At 41.5% G+C, this 24,023-nt stretch overlaps 1 protein-coding gene across 1 annotated transcript in view; it reads right to left on the bottom strand.

Moving 5' to 3' along the window:
- Positions 1–24,023, bottom strand: part of AHI1 (Abelson helper integration site 1) — a gene marked incomplete at its 3' end in the record, with an annotated part of 69,814 nt that overhangs the window by 40,894 nt on the left and 4,897 nt on the right. The window contains exons 2-8 of the mRNA XM_018556929.1: positions 18,752–18,824; positions 16,978–17,096; positions 13,185–13,741; positions 11,780–11,922; positions 9,293–9,482; positions 4,089–4,281; positions 566–661 (exon numbers count right to left, since the gene is read on the bottom strand). Coding sequence (XP_018412431.1) covers positions 566–661; positions 4,089–4,281; positions 9,293–9,482; positions 11,780–11,922; positions 13,185–13,741; positions 16,978–17,096; positions 18,752–18,761 — 1,308 coding nt within the window. The remainder of the gene's footprint in view (positions 1–565; positions 662–4,088; positions 4,282–9,292; positions 9,483–11,779; positions 11,923–13,184; positions 13,742–16,977; positions 17,097–18,751; positions 18,825–24,023) is intronic.

The following is a 24,023-nucleotide window of genomic DNA, read 5'->3' on the forward strand; positions in this document are numbered from 1 at the left end:
TATTTTTGCACTTGCCCTCGCTGTGTGTGTTCTGACCTGTGAGTTAATTTGGAGTAGTCTAATATCCTACCTTTAGACCATATTGCTCCTACTCTGTTGCGCTTTGTAACATGTGTAGTGGCCATATGACTTCTTTTTAAATGTCCCCCTTAAGGTGGCCATACACTTTACACCTTAGTCTTGCGATGGTTGTAAAGTGATTAAAAAAAAACGTACCCATCTTAGACAGGCAGATCGTACTCTCGATCATCGCAAGCCCGCCCCCCTTAGGGGCGGGCTTATGACTGTAATGAGGGGCGGGCTTACGACTGCAAACGGGCAGTGTGCGCGTGCGCACACCGGCCCGTTCGGCAGTTGTCGAACCAAACAAATGATTGTAACAGTGCCAAACATGTTTTTAAAAGTTTTCTTGTTCAGTGTATTTGTCTAATGTATGTAAAATAGATTTATAACATAATTAAGACCACTTATCTTTAAACAAAAAGAAACAACTACGTTACAGCAACAAGGAAATGTTATTATTCTGATGCTTATCACATGCCTAAAAAGAAGACAAAAGAAATACCTTTAAAAAAGCCCATGCAATCTTATGGAATCCTTTCTCTTTTACATGAAAATCTGAATTTGTGATTTTACCATCCTCATTGGCCACATCAAGAATCTGGAAACAGAATTTATTGAATTTTAGAAGGGAGGTATGCATCAAAACATTCAGAAATGTGTTATTTAACGTGTGAAGCTGAATTCACAAAATATTAACAGCTTCCCTGTTTGGCCCACCTGAAGTGCACCTGCAATTTTGCAATTCGTAATATACTACAAAAGGTAAAATATTTTAATGTTTTTAGAGGGGAAAATCAAGTTCTGCCTCCCATGGATAAAATTATTCTCCACCTCCTGCACTGCTATTCACAATGCCAGAAAAGCCACACACAATATATTTAATCTCCATCTTTTTCATCAGAATACTATGGAAGCTGTATGGAGATTAAGAGGTGGAAGAGTTCAAAGTCCATTACAGCAATATTATGAAATGCTTAAAAGCAAGTCGCTTCGGTTTCGCCTCTGTCTACCCTGCCTAATCTTCTAGTGTTATATACTAAGTACTTCTAAACCCCGCCTTCTTTTGGTGCCAAGTCTCGTCCCTGTTACAACCTAAGCCTGGATTGTATGGGGCTCCTCAGAGATCACAGGAAATGATCTAAACCAGGGGTGCCCATTAGGTAGATCACGATCTACCAGTCGATCACAAAGCAAACACTGGTAGATCGCGATCGGCTCACTGGCCTGAGCTCCCTCCCATGGTGCTAATGCGGCTGAATGGGTCAGATGCTGCAGATGGGAAGGGGCGGGACACCCCTTCCCATCTGCAGCGTCTCACACATCCGGCCACACTAGCACCCGTGCCCCTCCCAGTCTGTAGCATCAGACACACTAGCACCACAGGGCAGGAGGACAGGACAGCGCCCGTGAGAGAAGAGACAGGAAGCTGCTGCAGTGCAGGAAGGGAAAGACAGCCAGGATAGAGAGAGAGGAGAAACAGTCAGAGGAGAGAGGAAGACACTGCTAGAAGACAGATAGAGAGATAGATAGAGAGAGAGAGAGAGAGAGAGAGAGAGCGAGGACAGAAAGCCAGAGGAGAGAGAGAAGAGACAGAGAAGAGACAGAGAGGGAGAGAGAGAGAGAGAGAGAGAGAGAGAGAGAGAGAGAGAGAGAGAGGGAAGAGAGAAAGAGAGAGAGATGGGAAAGAGAGAGAGGGGAAAGAGCGAGGAGAGAGGAGACAGCGAGAACAGACAGCAGAGAGAGAGCCAGCAGAGAGAGAGCCAGCAGAGAGAGAGCCAGCAGAGAGAGAGCCAGCAGAGAGAGAGATGGGAAAGAGCAAGGAGAGAGAGGCAGTAGTCCCAGTAATGATTTTAATGTGCTTGGTTTTTTTTTAAATAAAAGTATTTTTTCATTGGTAGATCCCATTGAGCTCATCATTTGAAAAGTAGATCTCAAGACAAAAAATTGTGGGCACCCCTGATCTAAACACTAACAAAGGTGAGTTTAGGCACCGCAAGGCATCTCAGCAGTATTTTTACCTAAGACTTTTTAAACCTAAACTCCAGTCTAACCATCAGTCTTGCACAGCTTTACAGGCCCTGTCCTTTACTAAAATTGCTTAAAGGAGAACTATGGGGTTAAGGCTTTTCCCCATAGTTCTCCTTAGGGTAACGGGAGGACACAAACTAGCGCCCTCCCGTCACCCTAGGCTCAGTATACCGCAAGCTGCAGCTCGCGGTATACTGAGATGCCGCAGTATAACGCGAGCTACTGCTTGCGGTATACTGAGACGCCGCAGCTGAAGCGGATCCCGACAATTGTGCCGGGATCCGCCCAGCTGCATGACCGATAGCTGGCTCTGCCTATCTAGAGGCAGAGCCAGCTGTAGCCGCCCCCTCCCCCGTCCGTTCCGCCAGTCAGCGCTGGAGGATCGGAGCGGGGAGGGGGGAATCCAGCCCCTCTCCTGTCACGGCAGAGAGCCGTGACAGGATCGAGGGGTGAGCAAACCCCGGCATGTGTTCGCTCACCTCCCAATCTACTGAGCCGACCTGCGACAGTCTCATTGTCACAGGTAGACTAGAACTATGAGGTGAGTGAAAAGCACTCACCTCATAGTTCTCCTTTAAATCTGTTTTCACTGCGCACTGTGAGCTTCCTCACTGTGTGCGCAAGAAGCTGTACCTTCAGATAGCACTCGTCTCATTTTCTGGCTGAAGGACATTCAGCATCATCTAGACTTCTGAAATTCAGTTATTTCACTCATGAAGGCTCAGCATCACATGTGGTTATTACTGAAGGCAGTCTGCATGCAAATGCCCATCAAGGCATTTTGATATTTGTATAACTCCACCCATGAGCCACTGCTTACATCAGGGCTGAGGGCTCTTAAGACGAGTACTGATGCAGGGTGCTGTGATGTTTTCAGAAAGGTATGTACAGTACCTAGCTGACCCCTCCCACCATAATCTACCTGCCTTGCACAAAGAGGCAGAGATGCAGTGATGACGTCAATGGGTCTAAAATAGGGTATGTAATGAAAACAGAAAGGTTTTATTTAAAAATAGCATAAGCAAGTTGAGGGGAAAGGGGGAACCAATGACGGAAAAATAAAAAACAGATTCAATTGTAACTTTAAGCCATGGCAGTTTTACTTTGATAATTGTAATTCTTTTAACATAAATGCACACAAGTGTAAGCAGCACCATAAACCTAACTCCCTTTTATGCATCTATTCTAAGCAATAGAAGCTGCCTGTCAAGTCCTATATATAATCCTGCTCCAAACAAACCTCTAGAAAGGCAAGAAATATTTATTAAAAAAGTATAATGTATTCGCCGACGTATAAGACATCTTTTTATAGTTAAAACATCCCATGAAAATCTGGGGTCGTCTTATACGCGGGTATACAATGTGAACCTTTAGTTCGTTTGGGCCAAGTTGGCCTAAAACGAACGTCCCTAGTCTGTCAGCCCGCCAATCACGGCGAGCAATGTACACAATCTCTGCCAATCCGAGCAGGCTTTGTATTCATTAATAGAATACATCGCTCGCCATGATTGGCTCAGCGCAGTATACTGTATGTAGCCGAAGCTACCGTACATACAGTATTTCTGCACATCCAGCGGGCTGACAGATTAGTGGGTGTATTTAAACAAAATGGCTGGTAGACAAGACCCCATCATGGCTCCAGCAAGAAGAAGGAAATATGAAGCCTCGGAAGGGGGGTAGTCTTATACGACGAGTATAGCCCAAAACCTATGTTTTAACTGGAAAATTAGGGGGTCGTCTTATACACCCAGTTGCCTTATACGCCGGCAAATACGGTAATTTCCATATGCTGTAAGAATGGCAACACATTTAAAAAAAACATTACAGGGTTATCTCAATTTTAGCTGCAAAAGCATGGTACTTTTCACAATGCCAACAAACTTTGCCTTGGAACACACCCTAAGACACAGTTGTACCCCAAACGTATGTATCACATATACCTTAGAGAACCTAAAACAACTCGTGCACTGAATAATAATGCGGAAAAGTGGCAATACCTCAAAGAAAATGATAACATTTGGACTGTCTTTGTTCAAGTGCAAAAAATAAGTAAACCGCTCGTTAAATATGATTTGCTCGTCCCATTCAGGTGCAGGCGTTTTTAGCCGCTTGAAGTCATACGGTTGTGTGAACGTAGGGAGAATATGTTCATTTCTTTCTTGGTCGTGCAATGAGGAAGCTGCTTCAGTACTGCAAAACAGAATGGAATTTTATTTAATGAGAACTTTAGTCTTAATTTACTGCAGGAAGCCTCATAGTCACAATGAATACAGGATACTTCAACTGAGTTGCAATTGTACTGAGAAATCAAGATTCCACGTATACCAACTGAGCTCCTGCACCGGGTAACTACATAAGGAACAGGACCTGAGCAACTTTTACATTCTAAATATGGTTCCACTGACTGGGTAATTACTTTTTCATTGTTTGGCACCACGTTTGGAATCATGTCTCACTGTATACAGTTTTAAAGTAATTTTTTATGAATCTGTTGCAAAGCCCAAAAGCCAACTGACAGAGTGAACACAAGAGCATAAAAGAGGAAGTGATTTTACTGACAAGATCTCCTGGAAAGAAACTTTGCAACAGATTTACAAAAAAAGTATTTGCTTACAGAAAAACTCCAGCCCCATCTGTTTTTTTTCCGCTTCCTTGCTTTTGAAGCTTGTGGAAAACTGCGCTTTAGTTTTCCGCCCTTTTCCTCCCCACAGTGTGTCTCTGAATGTTGGGCATTGCAGCAGGCACATTTCCTGCCTGTTTTATGCCCAGCCTCCCACAAGGCCCACTAACCGTCATAGAAATGCCCCCAGGGCTACAGCAGATGTGAATTAATGCTATTGTGTCTTATGTGGTGTACAAAGCTTTCATAGAAACTGGATGCAAAAGGGTTAGCTGCAGAGCCTGCCCTTTCCCTGTACTCTACTGAATCCTGGGACTTGGAAATTCCTCTGCAGTAAGGCTGGGTTCACACCTGGGTGTTTTTCAGCGCTGACCGAAGCGCTGAAAAACGCTCAAACAGTGAAATCCCATACTTCCCTATGGGCATGGTTCTCACCTGGGTGTATTTCAGCCCGTGGAAACGCGCTGAAAAACGCCCTACGCCGAAACAAGTACAGGAGCTTCTTTGGGGCGTTTTTCCACACGTTTCCATTGGTATTCCCGAGTCTGGCTCGGGGTTAACAAAGCGGTAATCCCGAGCCACACTCGGGAATACAGCGTAGGACTTACCTTGTCCGCAATCCCCGATGTGTCCTCCGGCGGCTGCCGACTTCCGTCCCTTGCGAGCGGCCGCATCGCAGGGTGGCGGAACCGGCGGGAAGTTTGAAAGAAGAAAGAAGAAAGAAGAAAGAAGAAAGAAGAAAGAAGAAGAAGAAAAAAGGAAAAACATTTTTTTTAAAAATCATACCGCCAGTGAAATGCGCGTTTCACTGAACGGAAAAACGTGCTAAAAAAAACACAGAAAAAAATGCGCCTATGCTACGCCCAGGTGTGAACCCATCCTAATCAGGTATGTTGCTCAAGAGTAGTGTCTCTAGAGTGTGATCTGGACTGCAAACACAAGCATTAGCATTTTGTTTCATCTGGGAGGACAGAGGGTTATCTAAGCTCCCTACTATCTCTGCACAGTAAAGTGCTGTAGTCATAAACTCCTCTGCAGCCGACAGCCTTTTGTTGTGGCTCTCCATGTTTGAATGCAGTGTATTTTTTCAGGCAGTCCCCGGGTTACATACAAGATAGGGACTTTAGGTTTGTACTTAATTTGAATTTGTATGTAAGTCGGAACAGGTAAATTTTTTAAATGTAACTCCAGCCAAAAAAAACATTTGTTAGTTTTGGATAGCATAGGGAAGGGTCACGTTTGTTTTGCTGTCTGTTCCTGTTGTTCAGAAGATTATAATATAATAAAAACATTTTTTTATTTAAAATGACACACCAAAAAAAGTTTTGTTCTATTTTTAATTTTATAGACTTTATTTTTTTTGTTTGCATTTTTTATTTTTATTTATCTTTTTTTTTTTTAAATTCTCCTTTTTAATCTTATTTTTTAAAACTTTTTATTTTATTTTAATGCTGGGAGCAATAGCCAGCCTGCTATTGGATATTTCAAATTGCAATAGCCAATAGCAGGCTGGCTATTGCATCTGCCCACTGCCTGCTGTCAATCAGCAGAGGAGGGGCCTGAAGGAGAAAGTTCTCCATCAGGTCCTCCCATGCTGATTGACAGCAGGCAGTGTGTGGGTGCAATAGCCAGCTTGCTATTGGCTATTGCATTTTACAATATCAATAAAATAATAAAATAGTAATTTTTTTCCAAAAGAAAACATAAACCTTTTATTATTATCATTATTATTATTAATAATAAAAGCTGACACCCTTGGCTTGTGTTATATGGTTTGCCATTTTAGCCGTTTCAGCAGTGGTTCTCAATCTGTAGGTCGCTGTGTGATTTCTGCTATGCTAGGTGAGAGTCATCCCTAAAATGTTACCGTTAGGGGGGGTCACCACGACTTGGCAAATGTTACCAAGGGGTCCCGGCCCTAGAAAGGTTAAGAACCACTGTTCTGAAGGGATACAGACACTGCAAATTTCCTCAAGAGAACACTGAAATTGCATCAGGTGCTTATATTGAACCCAGACCCTTCTATTCAGAAATCAGTTTGGAAAAGACATGGTGAAAGCAATAGCTTTCGAAAGAGTAAACAAAAATTAGGAATCTGCAACAAAGTTTGTTCAAATCCTTGCAATGTACATTGATCACCCAGAGAGGATTTTTTATATTCTACAAAACTGGAGTTATATTTTAAGAAAACGATATACAGTAAAAAATTATGACAAATAGATTTTTGGTTTGCTTACACTTTACCAGATTTCAAAACTCAATAAGTTAGATAGACAGATCAGTCTTATGATTATAGTACAACAAATCACATAGGTTTTAAAAAATTAATACCGTGATGCTTCAATAATCCAAGACTTTTACATGTTTACCTATAATTATTCCATGCATATTTTTTGTTCATGAAAATAAAAATATTATAAATTGTGGCTTTAAATCAAGAATTATTTGCTGCTCAATATATACCGGGCGGCCGCCTGTTTTAAACTGATGCATTGTCTGGGTAGTCCAACAGTAGATTTAAAATATTAAAGAAGGTGCTAGTAAATGTCTCAAGAGGGCTTGACTACTTTCACTTCACCGATCAAGGAAGAAGTACACTTTGATGGCTTTAAGGTATGGCAGTCTTTTAGGAACCATTTTTGTCATTTTTGGTAAACTATGTAAAATATCACAGAAGAGGTTGAACGCGAATAAGTTGATGTGACTCTATTAAAACAGGATATCAAATTACTATATCACAAGACAAATATATTTATTGAATAAACTGGTTTAGATGATCATAAACAAATGTTGAGGAGCTCCATCTTGTCTTAATAACATGCTTAATGAGCAATGATCAATACCAAAATTCTTAGGATAGGAAACTTGACAGAAGACCTAGCAATATTACAGGAAAACCTGGACAAAATAGGGGGGTGGGCATCTACATGGCAGATGAGATTTAATATTGAAAAGTAGGGATGCACCGAAACCGATACTACTATCGATATCGGTGCCGATTCCCAGTATTTGGGCGAGTACTCGTCCAAATGCTCCGATGCCTAGCACGAGTACTTCCGGTATCAGAAAGCCGGGCACTGTAATGACACGCTGCCCAGCTTCTTGATTGGTCGGGAAGCTAGCTTCATGCTCCCTCGTCCTCGTGAGGTAAGGTTACCTTACCTTAGTATGTCCAGTCTGTCATCCCCGGGGCCTCTCCAGCGCGGCCTTCCTCTGGTACCCTGCCAGAGCCGGCCGGCCAATCAGGAAGCCGGGCGCCATGTAATGACGCGACATGGGGATGACAGGCTGGACATACCAAGGTAAGAGGGGACTTTCTTGTTAATCGGGAAGTCAGGTGGCGTGTCTTTACACACTGCCCGGCTTCCCGGCTAATTAGCAGTGTGCTAATCATTACATGCCACCTGGCTTCCTGAATGGGACTTCCGCTACTTGGTAATTGGTATCGGCGAGTACCGGAAAAAAATTATCGGTACTCGTACTCTGTACCAAAATACCGGTATCAGTGCATCCCTATTGAGAAGTGTATGGTTATGCATTTTGGAGTTAAAAACACGAAAGTGAGCTACTCACTCATGGGGGTTCTACTGGGCAAATCAGGAGGTGGAAAAAGATTTGGGAGTCCTAGTGGATTGTCGCCTTAGTAACAGCATGCAATGCCAGGCGGCAGCAAATAAGGCAAGCAGGGTTCTATCATGTATTTAAAAAAAAAAGGAATGTACTGTAAAAGACAAATACATAATTCTGCCCCTGAAAAAAACTGGTTCTGCCACATCTTGAGTATGCTGTTCAGTTTTAGCCATCGATCCACAGAAAGGATGTCTTTGAGCTGGAGAGAGTCACAGACAAGGGCTAATAAAAAGGAGGACCTAAACTGTGAGGAAAGACTGCATGCATTAAACTTGTTCACGCTAGAGAAGAGGAGACTGAGGGGACATGGTATTAATGTACAAATTGTTTAATGGTGATGGGATAATCCGTAATAAACAGTTTACTGTTAGTTCAGTCAAGAATACAAGAGGCCACCATCTGAAACTGACAGGGAAAAGATGTAATCATAAACAGCGTAGGGGATTCTTTACTGTGAGAGCTATAAAATTGTGCAACTCCTTTCCACAGACAGTGGTATCGGCTGAGAGTATGGAATAATTCAAGAAATATGTAGATACTTTTCTCAGCACACAAGATATACAGGGGTACAAGTAATCTTAGTAACAAACACACACAGACACACACATGCACACGAAACCCAAAAGGATGAACTCAATGGACCTGTGTCTTTATTCAACCGTAATAACTATGTCAATTTTTATAAGGCATGGTTTCTGTTTTCTCATTCTGACTGAGATTAACAAAATTCAGAGCGGGGTAACTTTAAATGCCAAAATTTTAGTAGGATGTACTAAACCTAACTAATATGTAAAATACATTCAACTGGTTACTTTGTGATTAAAAACACTTAGCTGGTTACACATACGTTAGTGTGTGATGAGTATATATTAACCAAATCAAAAGAACAGTATGTATGTAGATGTGAGTAAGTCCCATTATGAACATTCCAAGACGTAAAAATAAAATTACCTGTAATCTTTCTTGACATGTTCACCTGTTTTTTGGTCAATTAGGTAAATCTTAACCATGGGCCGAGATGTGACAAGGTCAGTATTCAATTTATCAGCCCGATGGACATAAACTCCTAAAACGAGGCTCTCATCATACACGCGTTTAGTGCTGCTTTTTTCTTCATCAATGTCTTCACTGTTCTCTGTCACTTCATCAGTAAAAAAAAAAAAAAAGCCATTTAATGAGGGGTCACAAGGTTCAAACATTAAAGTGTATTTCCATTTTTCAGCTAAATTATGATGACGACACCTATTTTGTTTGTTACAAGTTACCATTCACATACCACAATGTAAAACATATTTAGAAATTGTTACTTGCTCTTTTTTCTGAAAACTCCAAAACTGTTTTTTCCAGTCTCTGCAATTTCAAGGAGGGCACTTGAGTTGGGTGGGGAGTTAATGTTTATAAACATTTTCCATGTCTGTATTGTGCTGGCATATCTCACTATCAATTGTAAACTAGATGTGAACAATGTCATAATGAGAGGAATCTCAGTCTGTTGCCCTTTGTCTTACTCACTCACAAATTATTTGGCCTGCAGTCTGACCAACAGTAAGGCCTCGTTCACACCTGAACGTTTTGTAGCGCGTTCTACGCTCGACGAACGCTCTACAAAACGCTCAAACATCTAAATCCCATTGTATTCAATGGGTCTGGTTCACACCTTGGCGTATTTCCGCCCGTCCCTAACGCGCTACAAAACGGCCCACGCCTGAAAAGGTACATGTACTACTTTGGGCAGTTTTTGTTGAGCGTTTCCATTGGGATACAGCCAAGTAGCACTCGTAAACGCCCGTTGGTCGCGCGATTTTTTTTTACCGTGAATCGCGGTAAAAAACAGCGCATATGCAATACGCCTAGGTGTGAACCAGGCCTAAGAAATTATTTTGGGTCATTGTAGACAGATTTACCAGAATCAGTATGCTGTTTGAATAGGAACACATAACAATTTCTCAAATTTGACTGCAAACATGGAAATACACTTTAAAAAAAATCTAAAGGGATCAAATTAAATTACAAAGGATATTTAGTTCTAAGACAAGGGGATTGGTCTGGAACTATCAAAGGGAATCAGAAATAGCACTGTGAAGCTTTCTTTTACCCAAAAATAAACTACCAGTCAGTGTAATTAGCAATTGACACACATTAAAATGCCTAGTATAAATATGTTTATATAGCATCAATATTCTGTTTCTTTAAGGACCAAGCAGAAAACACGCACATTAAATAATTTATACTGGTCTCAGTCATTATATTCTATGGGTGTCTGGATTCCAATGCTTGCTGACATTCATGGTTCCCTATCCCATGTTATAGAACATAAGCTTAGTTAAAGTATATCTAAAGCAAAAACGTTTTATTTTAATTCTGAATAGCGTAAGCGAGAGTTGAAACCACTGTAATTTTTTTTGTTGCCGTCTGTGTCCCATTAGGGAGATTAACCCTTCACTTTCTCAATCAGAAAGTGAGAGAATATCTTTACAGTGTAAGGGAAATCCCCTCTTAGGCAGTTGTCATTGGAAAAATTTGCCTCTGTTCTACAACTTCATGTACGCACGTTAAAAATGTGTGCAATGCGCATAAACGCGCAAGTAACCGCATGCTGCAAGCGCGCTTAAAAAAAAGGCAAAAACTGTGCCGCCTAGGTGTAAATAAGGCCTTAGTGAATAACCCTGTTAGTGTTGAGCCTATTAAAATAAAAGTTTACCCAAAGTGTCAACTGCCTGCCAAACATAACCACATTTTGCTTTACAAAAGGGAGGGAGACAGTACAGTTACAATACAATATAAATTCAGGAGGTAGGAGGGCCCTGCTCATGTGAGCTTACAATATAGTCGGAAGGGTAGGTGATACAAAAAGGTAATAATTGTGTGGGATGAGCTGATGGAAGTAAGATTAAGGGGGGATATGATTTTCATGTACAAGATGTTCAATGGTGACAGCAACATTGGCAACAAACTCTAAGTTTAACTCCATTACAAAGACTAGAGGCCACTACCTAAAATTGGTGGAGAACAAAATTCCGAAACAAGGGGCAAAGGGGGTTCTTTACAGTAAGAGCGGTTAGGGTCTGGAACTCACTCCCACCGGCAGTGATTTCAGCTAAGAGTGTGGAATTTTTCAAGAAACTTTTGGACGATTTCCTGAGGGACCGTAATATTCAGGGATACAAGTATTCCTAAAGTGGACCTATATGGGTTGGACTTGATGGACTTATGTCTTTATTCAACCCCAAATACTATGTAAATACTATGCAACTATGCAAGTAAACGGACAGTTTTTATGTCACGGGGATAGGCTTCCCTGAAGATATGAGTTTTCAAGGATCCCATAACGGTGGACAGAGTAGGAGGTAAGTGGACTCTGCAGAAGTCCTGGAGGCGAGCATGGGGAGGATAACTAACACGTATACAGGACTAACGGATATATTATTAAATGCTGACCTGTGTGGGATTTTTTCTTGGCTTTCTTGCCTTTACGTTTAGGAAGATCTTCTGTTTTTTCAATGTTTTCAGAAAATGAATGAATTGGAGAATGATCGACAACTTCTGCCGGTGTGTGTTGCAGTTCAGACAAAGACATAACGCTAAGTAAAAGCACAAAACACAGCTATGATTACTCTGTAAATAAGACTAAACAGCCAACATCATGGAGTCAAAACTATGAAATCTAATGACAATCTAATAGTAATATACCATACCATATTTAACATCACATTAGGATTCATTTATACCTCTGTATATCACCTGGCTTTAGTGGCTTACAGTATATCGATGTATGCCTTTAAAAAGGCAAATAAGATAACTGTCATTCAAGAATAGGTCAGTCAACATTAGATTATTCTAGATCCCTAGCATGCTTAACCTGATGTAGCCTGCCCTCACTGCATTCAAGCTGAACTTCCATTTAAAAATATGTTCCTGAGCAGCCACAACGGATATAAATCTACCTTGTGCGCACCACAATAATTTGCAAATCCATTTATTACCATATAGAAGTAGCCGTCACTGACACCAATGCTGTAGGCTATTATTGCGGTAATTGACACCAATACTTGGGATTTTTATTGCAAGCCTAACATCAATGATGTCTAACTGCCTAACTCAATGCAATGTACCCCCATGCACGAAAACACCTCGCTATTGTGCGGCCCTCTGGAAGCTTCAGGCACCACACTTGTGGCTCTCTATTATTTCAAAGTTTACCACCACTACACTGCAACCGTCATCAGCTAAAGAATCTAATTCAGAGTCTGTCTTTCTGATCCCTATTTAAAGCCTTAGGTCTGCAAATAAATGATGTGTACATTTTAACCCTCCTCTATGTTAGTCAGATTAAAACAAATGAATAAAGGAGAATTAAATACAAGCACACAGAAAGCACTACTCACATCAGATGTGTACGAGTGTGTTTGTAACACATACAGTACCCAAAGGGTCTGTTTATAATGGATAGTGGATCTAACTATCCACTGAACACCACAGTGCGTATGCCACACTGCGCTCGCATTTCACCATGCTGCAGTGTGGAGCCTGTGGTGTGTTACGAAGCATAACACTGCAGAGAACACTTATTGATTTGTGAAGAGACCACTAGCTATTGCAATGAATGGGGCTTCACTTGCTTTGAAGACCAATGCAGAATGCTGTCAACATCAGTTTGAGATGCTTTTGGGATCATTCAGAATTCATTGCAGGTGCAGTTGACCTGCATGTTGTTAGCTGCTTCTGATCTGCATTGAACCTGCTTTAGCATCTTTTGCATTTCCATAGAGTTATAACGGGCAGAAGCAGTTATGAAGTGAACAAAAGCCTGCCATCACTGGCCCTTAAGCACATCACTTTATACCTTGTTTCTGGTTCAGTTTCCACCAAGTCTTTTTTCTTCTTCCTTTTCTTCTTCTCAGCTTGATTGCCTAATACAGCATTTGGATTTTCATCACTGCTAAAATGTTCTGAGAGGTGCGCCTGTAGTTTCTTTTTTATCTTCTCCTTGATTTCATTGGTCTCCTCCTGTGATACCTGAAGTCGGTATGCTTCAATTAGCTGGTCTTCATCATTAAAATCGGTTGGGTAGCTTTCTTCTCTTAAGACGCTTTTCTCCTTCCTCTTACCATGTTTTAACCGATTCTCCTCAAGTCCTAAAATATGACTAGTCCCCTCTGAGTTTTTAGGTTGGGATTCATTTTGGTCAGTGGTCTCACCCACATCTGTTTTATTTTTCTTCTTTTTTTCACTCTTTGCTTTCCTGTGCTCTTTGCTGCTTGCATCGCTTTCTTTTTCAGCAGCTGCTATCTGCTCCCTGAATATATTCTTTCTAAAAGGTGTTTCCTGTGTGTTGCTTGTATGAACAGCTACTACTTCACTTGAAGTATCTTTGTAAGATTGATTGTTGAAAGTTTCAAGCTAATAAAAAAGAGTATTAATATTATGTTAGATAAATATAAACATTTGTTAGCAAAAAGTGTAGTACTTACATTACATGAAATGTGAACAAGATCCCTTTAACAAAATATGGAAAAAAATATTTGACACATTAAGTTACCTGTATTACACCTTAAAAACACTATGTAAGATTTTGATTCTATTTTTTACTATGCAGTAATCTGTTCTACACATATCTCAAATTAATTTTACTGTAAAATTTTCACTTGTTAAAAATGTAGGAATTAGGTCAGCAATTATTTTAAGAAACTGACACACAAACAGAAACCGTATACGCAACTCATTGACAGACTCCCCCACAAAGTCCCACAACAAAAAAATGTAACCTTAAATCTCTGTCCTGGGGAAACCAAATAAAAGATCTAAATACTGAATAGCATATCTATTTATGTATGGATCCTAAAACTGACTTGAAGACCCACTTTTGTCTTGTGTCCCATAGGCCAAATATTTGTGTTGTATCCTCATCTACATTATGCTCTTTCTCTGGATAAGCATGAATAGATGGAATTGTGTCCCATTACATTGGCGGTCAGTGAGAGAAGGCCCCCCTTACACCTCTGTTAGTGGCAAGAAGATTGACCTTTACAGTGGTCACTGCCAAGAATAACCCCCTCCACCGGTGGCCAGGGGCAACAATAGGCCCCTCCACCGGTGGCCAGGGGCAACAATAGGCCCCTCCACCGGTGGCCAGGGGCAACAATAGGCCCCTCCACCGGTGGCCAGGGGCAACAATAGCACCCTACAGCGGTGGCCAGGGGCAACAATAGCCCCCTAACCTGGTGCCTAGTGGGAAGAACAACCCCTTACAGTGATGGTCAGTGGAACTGTCTGTACACATATAATGCAACTCCTTGCTTCCTTCATCTAAGTCATACCGCGCCCCACCGCTATGACCATGACATGCCGCTGACTCAATTCATATTTTGATTTTTTTTCTATCTCTGTGTAAAAACATTTACTGCTTGTAAGGTCTTTATTGCTTGAACAGTCCAGGAGATGCAGAAAGATTAGAAAAATGCTGCTGACAACATTTCATTGTTGAGTTTGTTGGGAAAGCACACTTGTATACTGAGGATTTAGGATCCCAGCAGATGAAAGACAAATTACTATGATATATTTGCACATTTTCTACAGCAGTCATGCAAATAAATATTTTTTGCTAAATCTGAAGTTCTTTTTTTGAAGGTGCATCTGAATGTTAGATAACCTATAGCTGTGTGAAAAAGTGTTGGCCCCCTTCCTGATTTTGCACGTTTGTCACACTTTAAAAAGGAGAACTATGACATGAGTGATTTCCACTCGCCTCATAGTTCTAAGCCGACCTGTGACAATGAGACTGTCACAGGTCGGCTCAGTAGATCGGGAGGTGAGAGAACACATACCGGGTTCCCTCACCTCTCGATCCTGTCAACTCGCGGTATACTGAGCTTAGGGTAACGGGAGGACGCTAGTTTGTGTCCTCCCGTTACCCCAAGGAGAACTATGGGGAAAAACACTGACCCCATAGTTCTCCTTTAATGTTTCAGATCATCAAACAAATTGAAATATTAGTCAAAGATAAACACAAGTAAACACAACATGCAGTTTTTAAAGGAAGGTTTTTATTATTAAGGGAAAGCAAAATCTAAACCCACATGGCCCTGTGTGAAAAAGTGTTTGCCCCCTAAACCTAATAACTGGTTGGGCCACCCTTAGCAGCAAGAACTGCAATCAAGCGTTGCGATAACTTGCAAAGATTCTGTTACAGCGCTGTGCAGGAATTTTGGTCCACTCATCCTTGCAGAATTGTTGCAATTCAGCCACATTAGAAGGTTTTCGAGCATGAACCACCTTTTTAAGGTCATGCCACAGCATCTCAATAGGATTCAGGTCAGGACTTTGACTAGGCCACTCCAAAGTCTTCATTTTGTTTTTCTTCAGCCATTCAGAGGTGGACTTGCTGGTGTGTTTTGGATCATTGTCCTGCTGCAGAACCCAAGTTTGCTTCAGCTTGAGGTAACGAACAGATGCCCACACATTATCCTTCAGGATTTTTTGGTAGACAGCAGAATTCATGGTTCCATTTATCACAGTAAGTCTTCCAGGTCCTGAAGCAGCAAAAGAGCCCCAGACCATCACACTACCACCACCATATTTTACTGTTGGTATGATGTTCTTTTTCTGAAATGCGATGTTACTCTTACGCCAGATGTAATGGGACACACACCTTCCAAAAAATTCAACTTTTGTCTCGTCAGTCCACAGAGTATTTTCCCAAAAGTCTTGGGGATCATCAAGATGTTTTCTGGCATAACGGAGACAAGCTTTTATGTTTTTTGCTCAGCAGCGGTTTTCCTCTTGGAACTCTGCCATGCAGGCCATTTTTGACCAGTCTCTTTCTTATGGTGGAGTCATGAACACTGACCTGAACTGAGGCAAGTGAGGCCAGCAGTTCTTTGGATGTTGTTGTGGGGTTTTTTGTGACCGCTTGGATGAGTCGTCGCTGCGCTCTTGGGGTAATTTTGGTTGGCCGCCCACTCCTGGGAAGGTTCACCACTGTTCCATGTTTTCGCCATTTGTGGATAATAACTCTCACTGTGGCTCGCTGGAGTCCCAAAGCTTTAGAAATGGCTTTATAACCTTTTCCAGACTGATAGATCTCAATTACTTTCTTTCTCATTTGTTCCTGGATTTCTTTGGATCTCGGCATGATGTGTAGCTTTTGAGGATCTTTTGGTCTAATTCACTTTGTCAGTCAAGTCTTATTTAAGTGATTTCTTGATTGCGAACAGGTGTGGCAGTAATCGGGCCTGGGTGTTGCTAGAGAAATTGAACTCAGGTGTGATAAACCAGGGTTAAGTTATGTTTTCACAGAGGGGGCAAACACTTTTTCACACAGGGCCATGTGGGTTTGGATTTTGTTTTCCCTTAAAAACCTTCCTTTAAAAACTGCATGATGTGTTTACTTGTGTTATCTTTGACTAATATTTAAATTTGTTTGATGATCTGAAACATTAAAAGTGTGACAAACGTGCAAAACAATGAAAAATCAGAAAGGGGGCCAACACTTTTTCACACAACTGTATATGATTTTCCATAGTTAACTCTGGGGTATCTGCATCTTAGGTGGGCGACGTTAAAACAGAATGGAAAAATTAGTATGTTAATAATGTTCATAACCCATTCATGTGACTTGGAAGGACTGAGATACTTACTACTACATTCTCTTCAGGTTGCTTCTTCTTCCTGAACTTCTTATTTTCTGATAGAGCAGAGTAGCTTTGGAAGACCTCCTCAAAACGTGACTTTGTTCTTGCTTTAGCCTCACTCTCTACTGCAACAAAGAACACACAGCAGAATCTTCAAAAATTAACTTTTGAACTGTTTGTCTGTTAACATTTTAGGATAGCAGCCAACTATACACATATGTGATAACTGATATATGCGTTTTACTTGCCAAAGGCTTCATAATTTATAATTTTCTTCCACCAGTCATCCTGTGTCATTTCTTTCTAACACAATAAATCTACATGAATACCTTTGTCCACTGTGCAGTCACGTGACCCAGGAAACAAAAGCTAAACCAGAAAAAGCAGGAGTGATTTTCCTAGCTATGCTCTGTAACAGAGGAATGGACAGGGGAGGGGGGGAATGCCGGCAGAGATATCCCTCTAGATAGGCAGAGCCAGCTGTCAATCACGCAGCTGGGTGGATCTCAACAGTAATGTCGGGATCCGTCCCAGCTGCCGTGGTCTCAGTATACCGCGAGCTGTAGCTCGCGATATACTGAGCTTTGGGTCACGGGAGAACGCTAGTTTATGTCTTCCCGTGACCCTTAGGAGAACTACAGGGAAAAACAATTAGCCGATAGTTCTTTAATAATAGTAAACGAAAAGTCTGCTAAGAGAGGGGGGTGTGGGTTCAGTGCTGGGTGTACCTCCCCCCAAAGGAATACCCATATTTTAGGTTTAACACTGGGGTGGAGCTACAACCGCAATTAACAAATAAAGACGTGCTTTTATCCTGCAATAGGACTTCTGATCCAAACGGGACCAAGCGCTATTTGCACTTTGCCCCCTGGCAGATAAAATAAAATGTTAATATTTCTTTGAGAATTCTTAAAATACTGGTATTCACTTAGAGTTAGGATACAGTGTGTGAGTTCAGGCAATAACAGGACAGCAACTGTCAGATGCAGGTGACTCCACTACCAGGCAGGCTCAGACTAAGTAAAGCCTAATAATAATACAGCAACCATATAGTTTTGGTAAGACTACACAATTATAATAAATTATAACTGGATGTTCAAATTCTTGCTTAAGTCCAGCCATCTCCTTAAAGTGTATGTCTAGGCAAAACTTTTTCTATAGTTTTGGATAGAGTTGGGGAGGGTATAAATCCCTAGCAGGTTTTTACCGCTATTCAGGGCTCTGTTAGAAAGATTCCCTCACTTTCTATCCTGCTGACACCATTTTAGCAGAGAGGAAGCAAGACTCTCCAACAGAGAGAGAAATAAAATGCCCTCTTTTAGTAAAGGAAGGCTAGAACCTTGGTCAGATTTTATTTTTTGTGTCCTTGTTGCAGATTTTCCCTCACTTCCTGTCTGGTTAAACCATCGTCAGCAGCACAAAAAATGTGGGTAATAGAGCCCCAGATAGTGTTAAAAAAAAAACATAAGGTTTTTGCTTACCATACACTTTAGTTATAGGACTATTCCACATTCCATACTAAGATTCAGGAGGCAACTAAAGAAATATTTCTATTGACAAAAGGAAGACCCTTACAAAAGGTTACACGCACATTGTAAACTTTGTTAACCATATTGGGTTTCTGGCTATTTTCACAAGAAAATTGTAAAAATGTATAACTACATGTAAAATTGTTGAGTTATGGATAATACGCTGAAGAAAGAAACAAACAAGCAAAGTCAAAATGAATCTGGAGAAGTACTTTACAGAGGAAGAAAACTAAAACCGTATTAAGTCTTACTTGCAGGCATTTTCAATCCAAGATCTAAATTAAGGTTCAGCAAGTCATTTTTATTTAGACATTATCCAACCATCTGTGAAAGAAAAAAAAAATCTTTAGCAATGAGGTAAAGCACAACCTGTAGATACAGCTGCTCCTTTGTGGAAAGAATCATTAACTCAGCTAGTACACATTTCTGCCTATCTTATTATACCCCACCAGCCCAACCTAACAGTTTATCAGAAGTTAAAGGAGAACTATGAGGTGAGTGCTTTTCACTCACCTCATAGTTCTAGCCGACCTGTGACAATGAAACTGTCACAGGTCGGCTCAGTAGATCGGGAGGTGAGCGAACACATACTGGCGTTCGCTCCCCTCTCGATTCTGTCACGGCTCTCTGCCGTGACAGGGGAGGGGCTGGATTCCCCCCTGGCGGAGCGGACTGGGGAGGGGGCGGGTACAGCTGGCTCTGCCTCTAGATAGGCAGAGCCAGCTGTCATTCACGCAGCTGGGCGGATCCAGATATAATTGTAGTTCCAGACGGGATTTGTAGTTCCACCACAGCTGGAGGACCAGTGTTTGGCTACCCCTGTTCTAAAGGAAAACATGAGTTGATTACCTGATAACTCTGTTTCCAGGAATCTTCCAGGACAGCCATCGAGATATAGGCTCCGCCTGCCTGCAACAGGAAACACATCAACCACATTAAATAAATAGACTCCTCCTTCCAATCCACTAGGGGACTCACTGGGGTCTGGAGCGCCGACCTGAAAGACTGAAATGTATTAACCATTTCCTCCCTCATTGAGTCCAAAAGCCCTTTAAACCTTCTGGCTGACTCTTTTGCCACTATTTTCTCTAAACACACTTTGCACAAGGGTTTGGACCATGAAGCTGACATTTTTGCAAAGCAAGAGGCACACTTCTTCCCTTTTGGGCGAATCGGGTGGGGGTCCGATAGGGAATCCCTGTATGCACTGCAGCAGGTAACCCTGGAGTCGGTCCCAATGCATAGCAGGGTAAGGCTCAGCCCTAAGGCAACAAACATGAGCCCTTAAAATAACAAACATTACGATGTCCCTGTGTAGCCGACGGAAACACAAAAAAACTGACTTGGGATGGAAGAAGGAGTCTATTTATTTAATGTGGTTGATGTGTTTCCTGTTGCAGGCAGGCGGAGCCTATATCTCGATGGCTGTCCTGGAAGATGACTGGGGAAATTGTGAATAAACAGATAAGTCTATTCTGCAATTTAAAAAACAAAAAACCCTGCCCGCTCACATTTTTTTTTCTTTTTCAGTTTAGTTCTGCTTTAAAATCAGCAAGGTGGAGCTACTTAAAAAGCAACTTTCAGCCACTAGGACTACTTGGAGATTATTTTATTTTTTTGCTACAATGTTTTCAGCATGGTTTTGAATTCATAGACAGGAGTTGCCGTCGGCTAAGAAAAGCTAAGTAGCTCAAAGTCCTCAAGATACCTTAGAGCAACTCCCAAGCTGCCTTAGAATAGCTGATCTGATCCCTTGGACTGAGAAAAAGTAGAAATGCCCTTTACAAAGCAACCAGTATTCCTGGTAAAGCAAAAGGGTGTCAGACTTGGAGCTGCTTGGCTTTCTTTCCAGCAGAATCTCCAGTCTCAAACATATTCTTAAAGTGACACCAAACTAAGGAGTCAAATCTTAAAAATTAATTCAAGTACCTTAACTAGTAGCAAAAATGTATCTTATTTGTGTATCACTCAGCTGTAGATCCTCTGAATTCATGCCGACACTGTCCTTCCTTCTGGAGGGTGGCTAATTTGTTCCCCAAGGTCCATGTGCATGTTGCAAAGTAGTCACCGCTCCAAGCTCACTCCCTTGATGGACTACAATTTCAGAGTCCATCACAGGAGCGAGTTTGGAGCGATATCTACTTTACAACACACACAGGGACAATGGGGACCAGAAGCAGCCACCCTCCAGAAAGAAGGACAGTGTCAGCACCAATTCAGAGATGATTTCAGGATCTACAACTGCAAAACACAAATAAAATACATCTTTGTTCAGAGTTAAGGTTCTTCTTGAATGCAATTTTATTTAAGATTTAACAGCTGAGTTTAGTGTCACTTTAAAGCAGAACTGAAGCAAAAACATTTTGTTTTTAGATTTGGATAGAGCAAAGGAGGGTTTAAAACCCTGTCAGTTTTTTTCACTTGTGACCCATTGGAGAGATTTCTCTTCACTTCCAGTCCAGTAGCCACAACAGGAAGTGAGAGGTAATCACTCCAAAGAGAGGAAACTTCCCGGTGGCCAGCAAAGTCACCAGAACTAGTGTCCTGACTGAAAGATTTTCCATCTATTCCTGTCCTGGTGACAACCTGAAATTTGGGATTTTCTTTCACTTTCATTGCTAATTGTCACCAAGACAAACAGAGGGTGAATCTCCCTAACAGAGACACAGACAGCAATAAAAACCTGACAGGTATTTTACACCCTCTCTAGTCAAAACTAACAGTTTTGGGTTTAGTTGCACTAAAAACGATCAGAAAATATGTGTGGAACAAAGTGAGTAATGAAACAACTCTAATCAACAAAGATAACCTTCCTCAACTAAAGGTAATACTTTTGATGTCGATCAACTTTGTGACTTTTCTTATCTATATTTTTCCGTTATGCCAACACAGGCCTTTGGGCCAGCTTCATAGGTATCGCAATGCAACACACAGTAATGCTCAACTTGCGGTGCAGTGTGCTGGCACCCTAATGTACCTTGCAAACGCACCCTACAGAAAGTTTGTTGCAATGGACCAATAAGCATAGATCTGGGAACCAGCTGTGAGATGTGTTATGAAGAATAGAAAAAAAGCTACGTGCTTATTTTTTGTTTGCTGTCCTGCACAGGAAGCCTGTTCAAAATGAATGCAATGTGAGTTAACATGCAATATGAAGGGGATCCTAACATACCCATTGTAGCCAACAGAAAATTATGCATATAGCTGCTAGTTTTCTTCAAGTGATAACCGATACATCTAAAGACTGAACAGTTGTTAATAAAAAATAACATTAAAAAAAAAAGTAATCAATTACATTTACAAAGCTGATTATTACAAATGCCTTTCTTCACAACATCAAATTCCTAGAAACATCGTGAAAAAAATAAATAAAAAAGAATTACTCTTTTACTTGCTACTGGTATCTAATAAAGTGGTAATGATTCAGAGAAATGTAAAACATCAAGAACCAGATTCAGGCTACAAACGAATATGCAAACAATGCAATTGAGAGTTAAATATTAACAAGGCTGCTGATTTGCTGCATATAAAATAACAGATGTACATCAGATAAAGCGACTCTAGCAGAACATACCAACATTAAAGTGATATTAAAGTCAAAAGGTTTTAAACTACTTCAAATGCTGATTGCATTACATTTACGAAGGATGCTGCTCCTTGATGTTTGGATGCTTTACAGGGTTATTCACAAAGCTGCCGAAGGCAGTCGAGTGAATAACCGAGCCGTAGTGAAGTGAGCTGAACAGCGTTCGGCTATTCACCACGGCTTAATGCGGCTGATTTCAGCTGTACATCGGATGCACTTCGGTCAGCCGCACATGCTCTGCATGTTCGGCTGAGCCGTAGTGCAGAAGGACTTCGACTCAGCCGATCCAACATCTGGATCGGCTGAGCCGAAGCTCTAGCAGCTCACTCACTGCCATTCGCCCCTATTCTCACAGGGGCTGAACGGCAGTGAGTGAATATCTAAATGCCGCCGAGCAGCATGCGGCTCGGCTATTGTGAATAGCCTCTACAGCAGTTCTTTGGTTCGACTGAACCGAAGGGCTCCGGGGGCCGAAGAGAGTTGCAGGATCAGCCTAAGCTACGGTTGGATCCCTCGGCTCCTTTGTGGATAACCCCCTTAGTTTCCTGCAGAATTAGCCGGTCCCCTGAGCACTGATCCTGATATCGTGTTTTAAGGTTGCTCTTTTCCCTTGCAGTGTCCTATGGAGCCACCCTTGTGTGTGTGCAGACATACAACAGGCAAGAATTTACCCCCCGCCCCAAGCTAGTACATGGACAGCAGCTAGATTCTGCTCTGTCCCTTGTGATCTTGTACTAGACAGGAAGTTCAGGGAAGCGGAGGTAAGAGAGCTGGAAGCAGCTATTCAGCTATTGGAAAAAATGTAAAGAAATACTTTGCAGGGCAATGTATATTTTTTTGATTTGGATTCAATACTGAGAGAAAAAAAATTGAGAGTTCAATACTACTTTAAAAGCCTGGTTTCCTGAGCAATTATATGAACACTTCAAATAAATGTAATCAGTTTGGAGACAACAAAATGTTTACCGGATTTTTCGCTCTATAAGACGCACTTTTTTCCCCCCAAAAGGAGGGGGAAAATGTGCCTGCGTCTTATGGAGCGAATCCCGACGCCCGAGACATGCAGTTTCGGGCGCCCGGCGAGTAGTAGGAGCCACTGCTCGTTTAAGACGAGTGATCTAATGAGATTACTCGTATTAAAACCGAGCAGCGGCGGCGGCGATCGAGATCAGTAGTAGGAGCCACTGCTCATTTAATACAAGTGATCTAATGAGATCACTCGTATTAAAACCGAGCAGCGGCGACGATGGAGATTACCATAGAGCAGACGAAGAACGGACTTTCTTCGTCTGCTCTGTGTGATCACTGAGACCGTGGCGCTGTAATCACAGCGCCACCTGTCTCAGCGGTCACTACCTGCAGCTTCTGTCATAGAAGCTGTGACAGAAGCTACGGTCTGTCGAGTGCTCCATAAGGCGCGCCGGACCTCCCTGCGTCCTATGGTCCGGTGCGTCTTATGGACCGCAAAATACGGTAATTCATAATGTATCTATGCAAAAAGAACCAAACAGGAAAACTGCTCCTGCCAACTGTGCCATTTTATTACTAAGCATCGCTCTATAGCAGTTGTATGTAACCAGCAGTATAATTTTGTTTGAAATACATATTATATATAACTCCCAAAACAAAAAGGCAACATTTTATTTCCTTAGACATTTTGAAACATGGTATAAGAGCCGTTACAAGTTCTTGGGCCCTGACAAAATGTGCACCAGGGTACACCTAAAGGTGTATCTACAGTGTGCTCATAGGATATAATTAAGATATCATTGAGCCTGATTTATTAACCACTTGCTGTCAGGAGCAATTTCTTACATTTGCACACACATGATAAAATCTGAATGTGTGGCTAGAAAACAGCTTCAAACCCCCAAACAATAATATATTTTCTGAAAGCTGAGGCCATGTAGAATAAAAAGATGTTAGTTGCAATTTTT

Source organism: Nanorana parkeri, unplaced genomic scaffold, assembly GCF_000935625.1.
Source record: "Nanorana parkeri isolate BGI_ZX_2015 unplaced genomic scaffold, ASM93562v1 scaffold259, whole genome shotgun sequence".
Lineage (NCBI taxonomy): Eukaryota > Metazoa > Chordata > Amphibia > Anura > Dicroglossidae > Nanorana > Nanorana parkeri.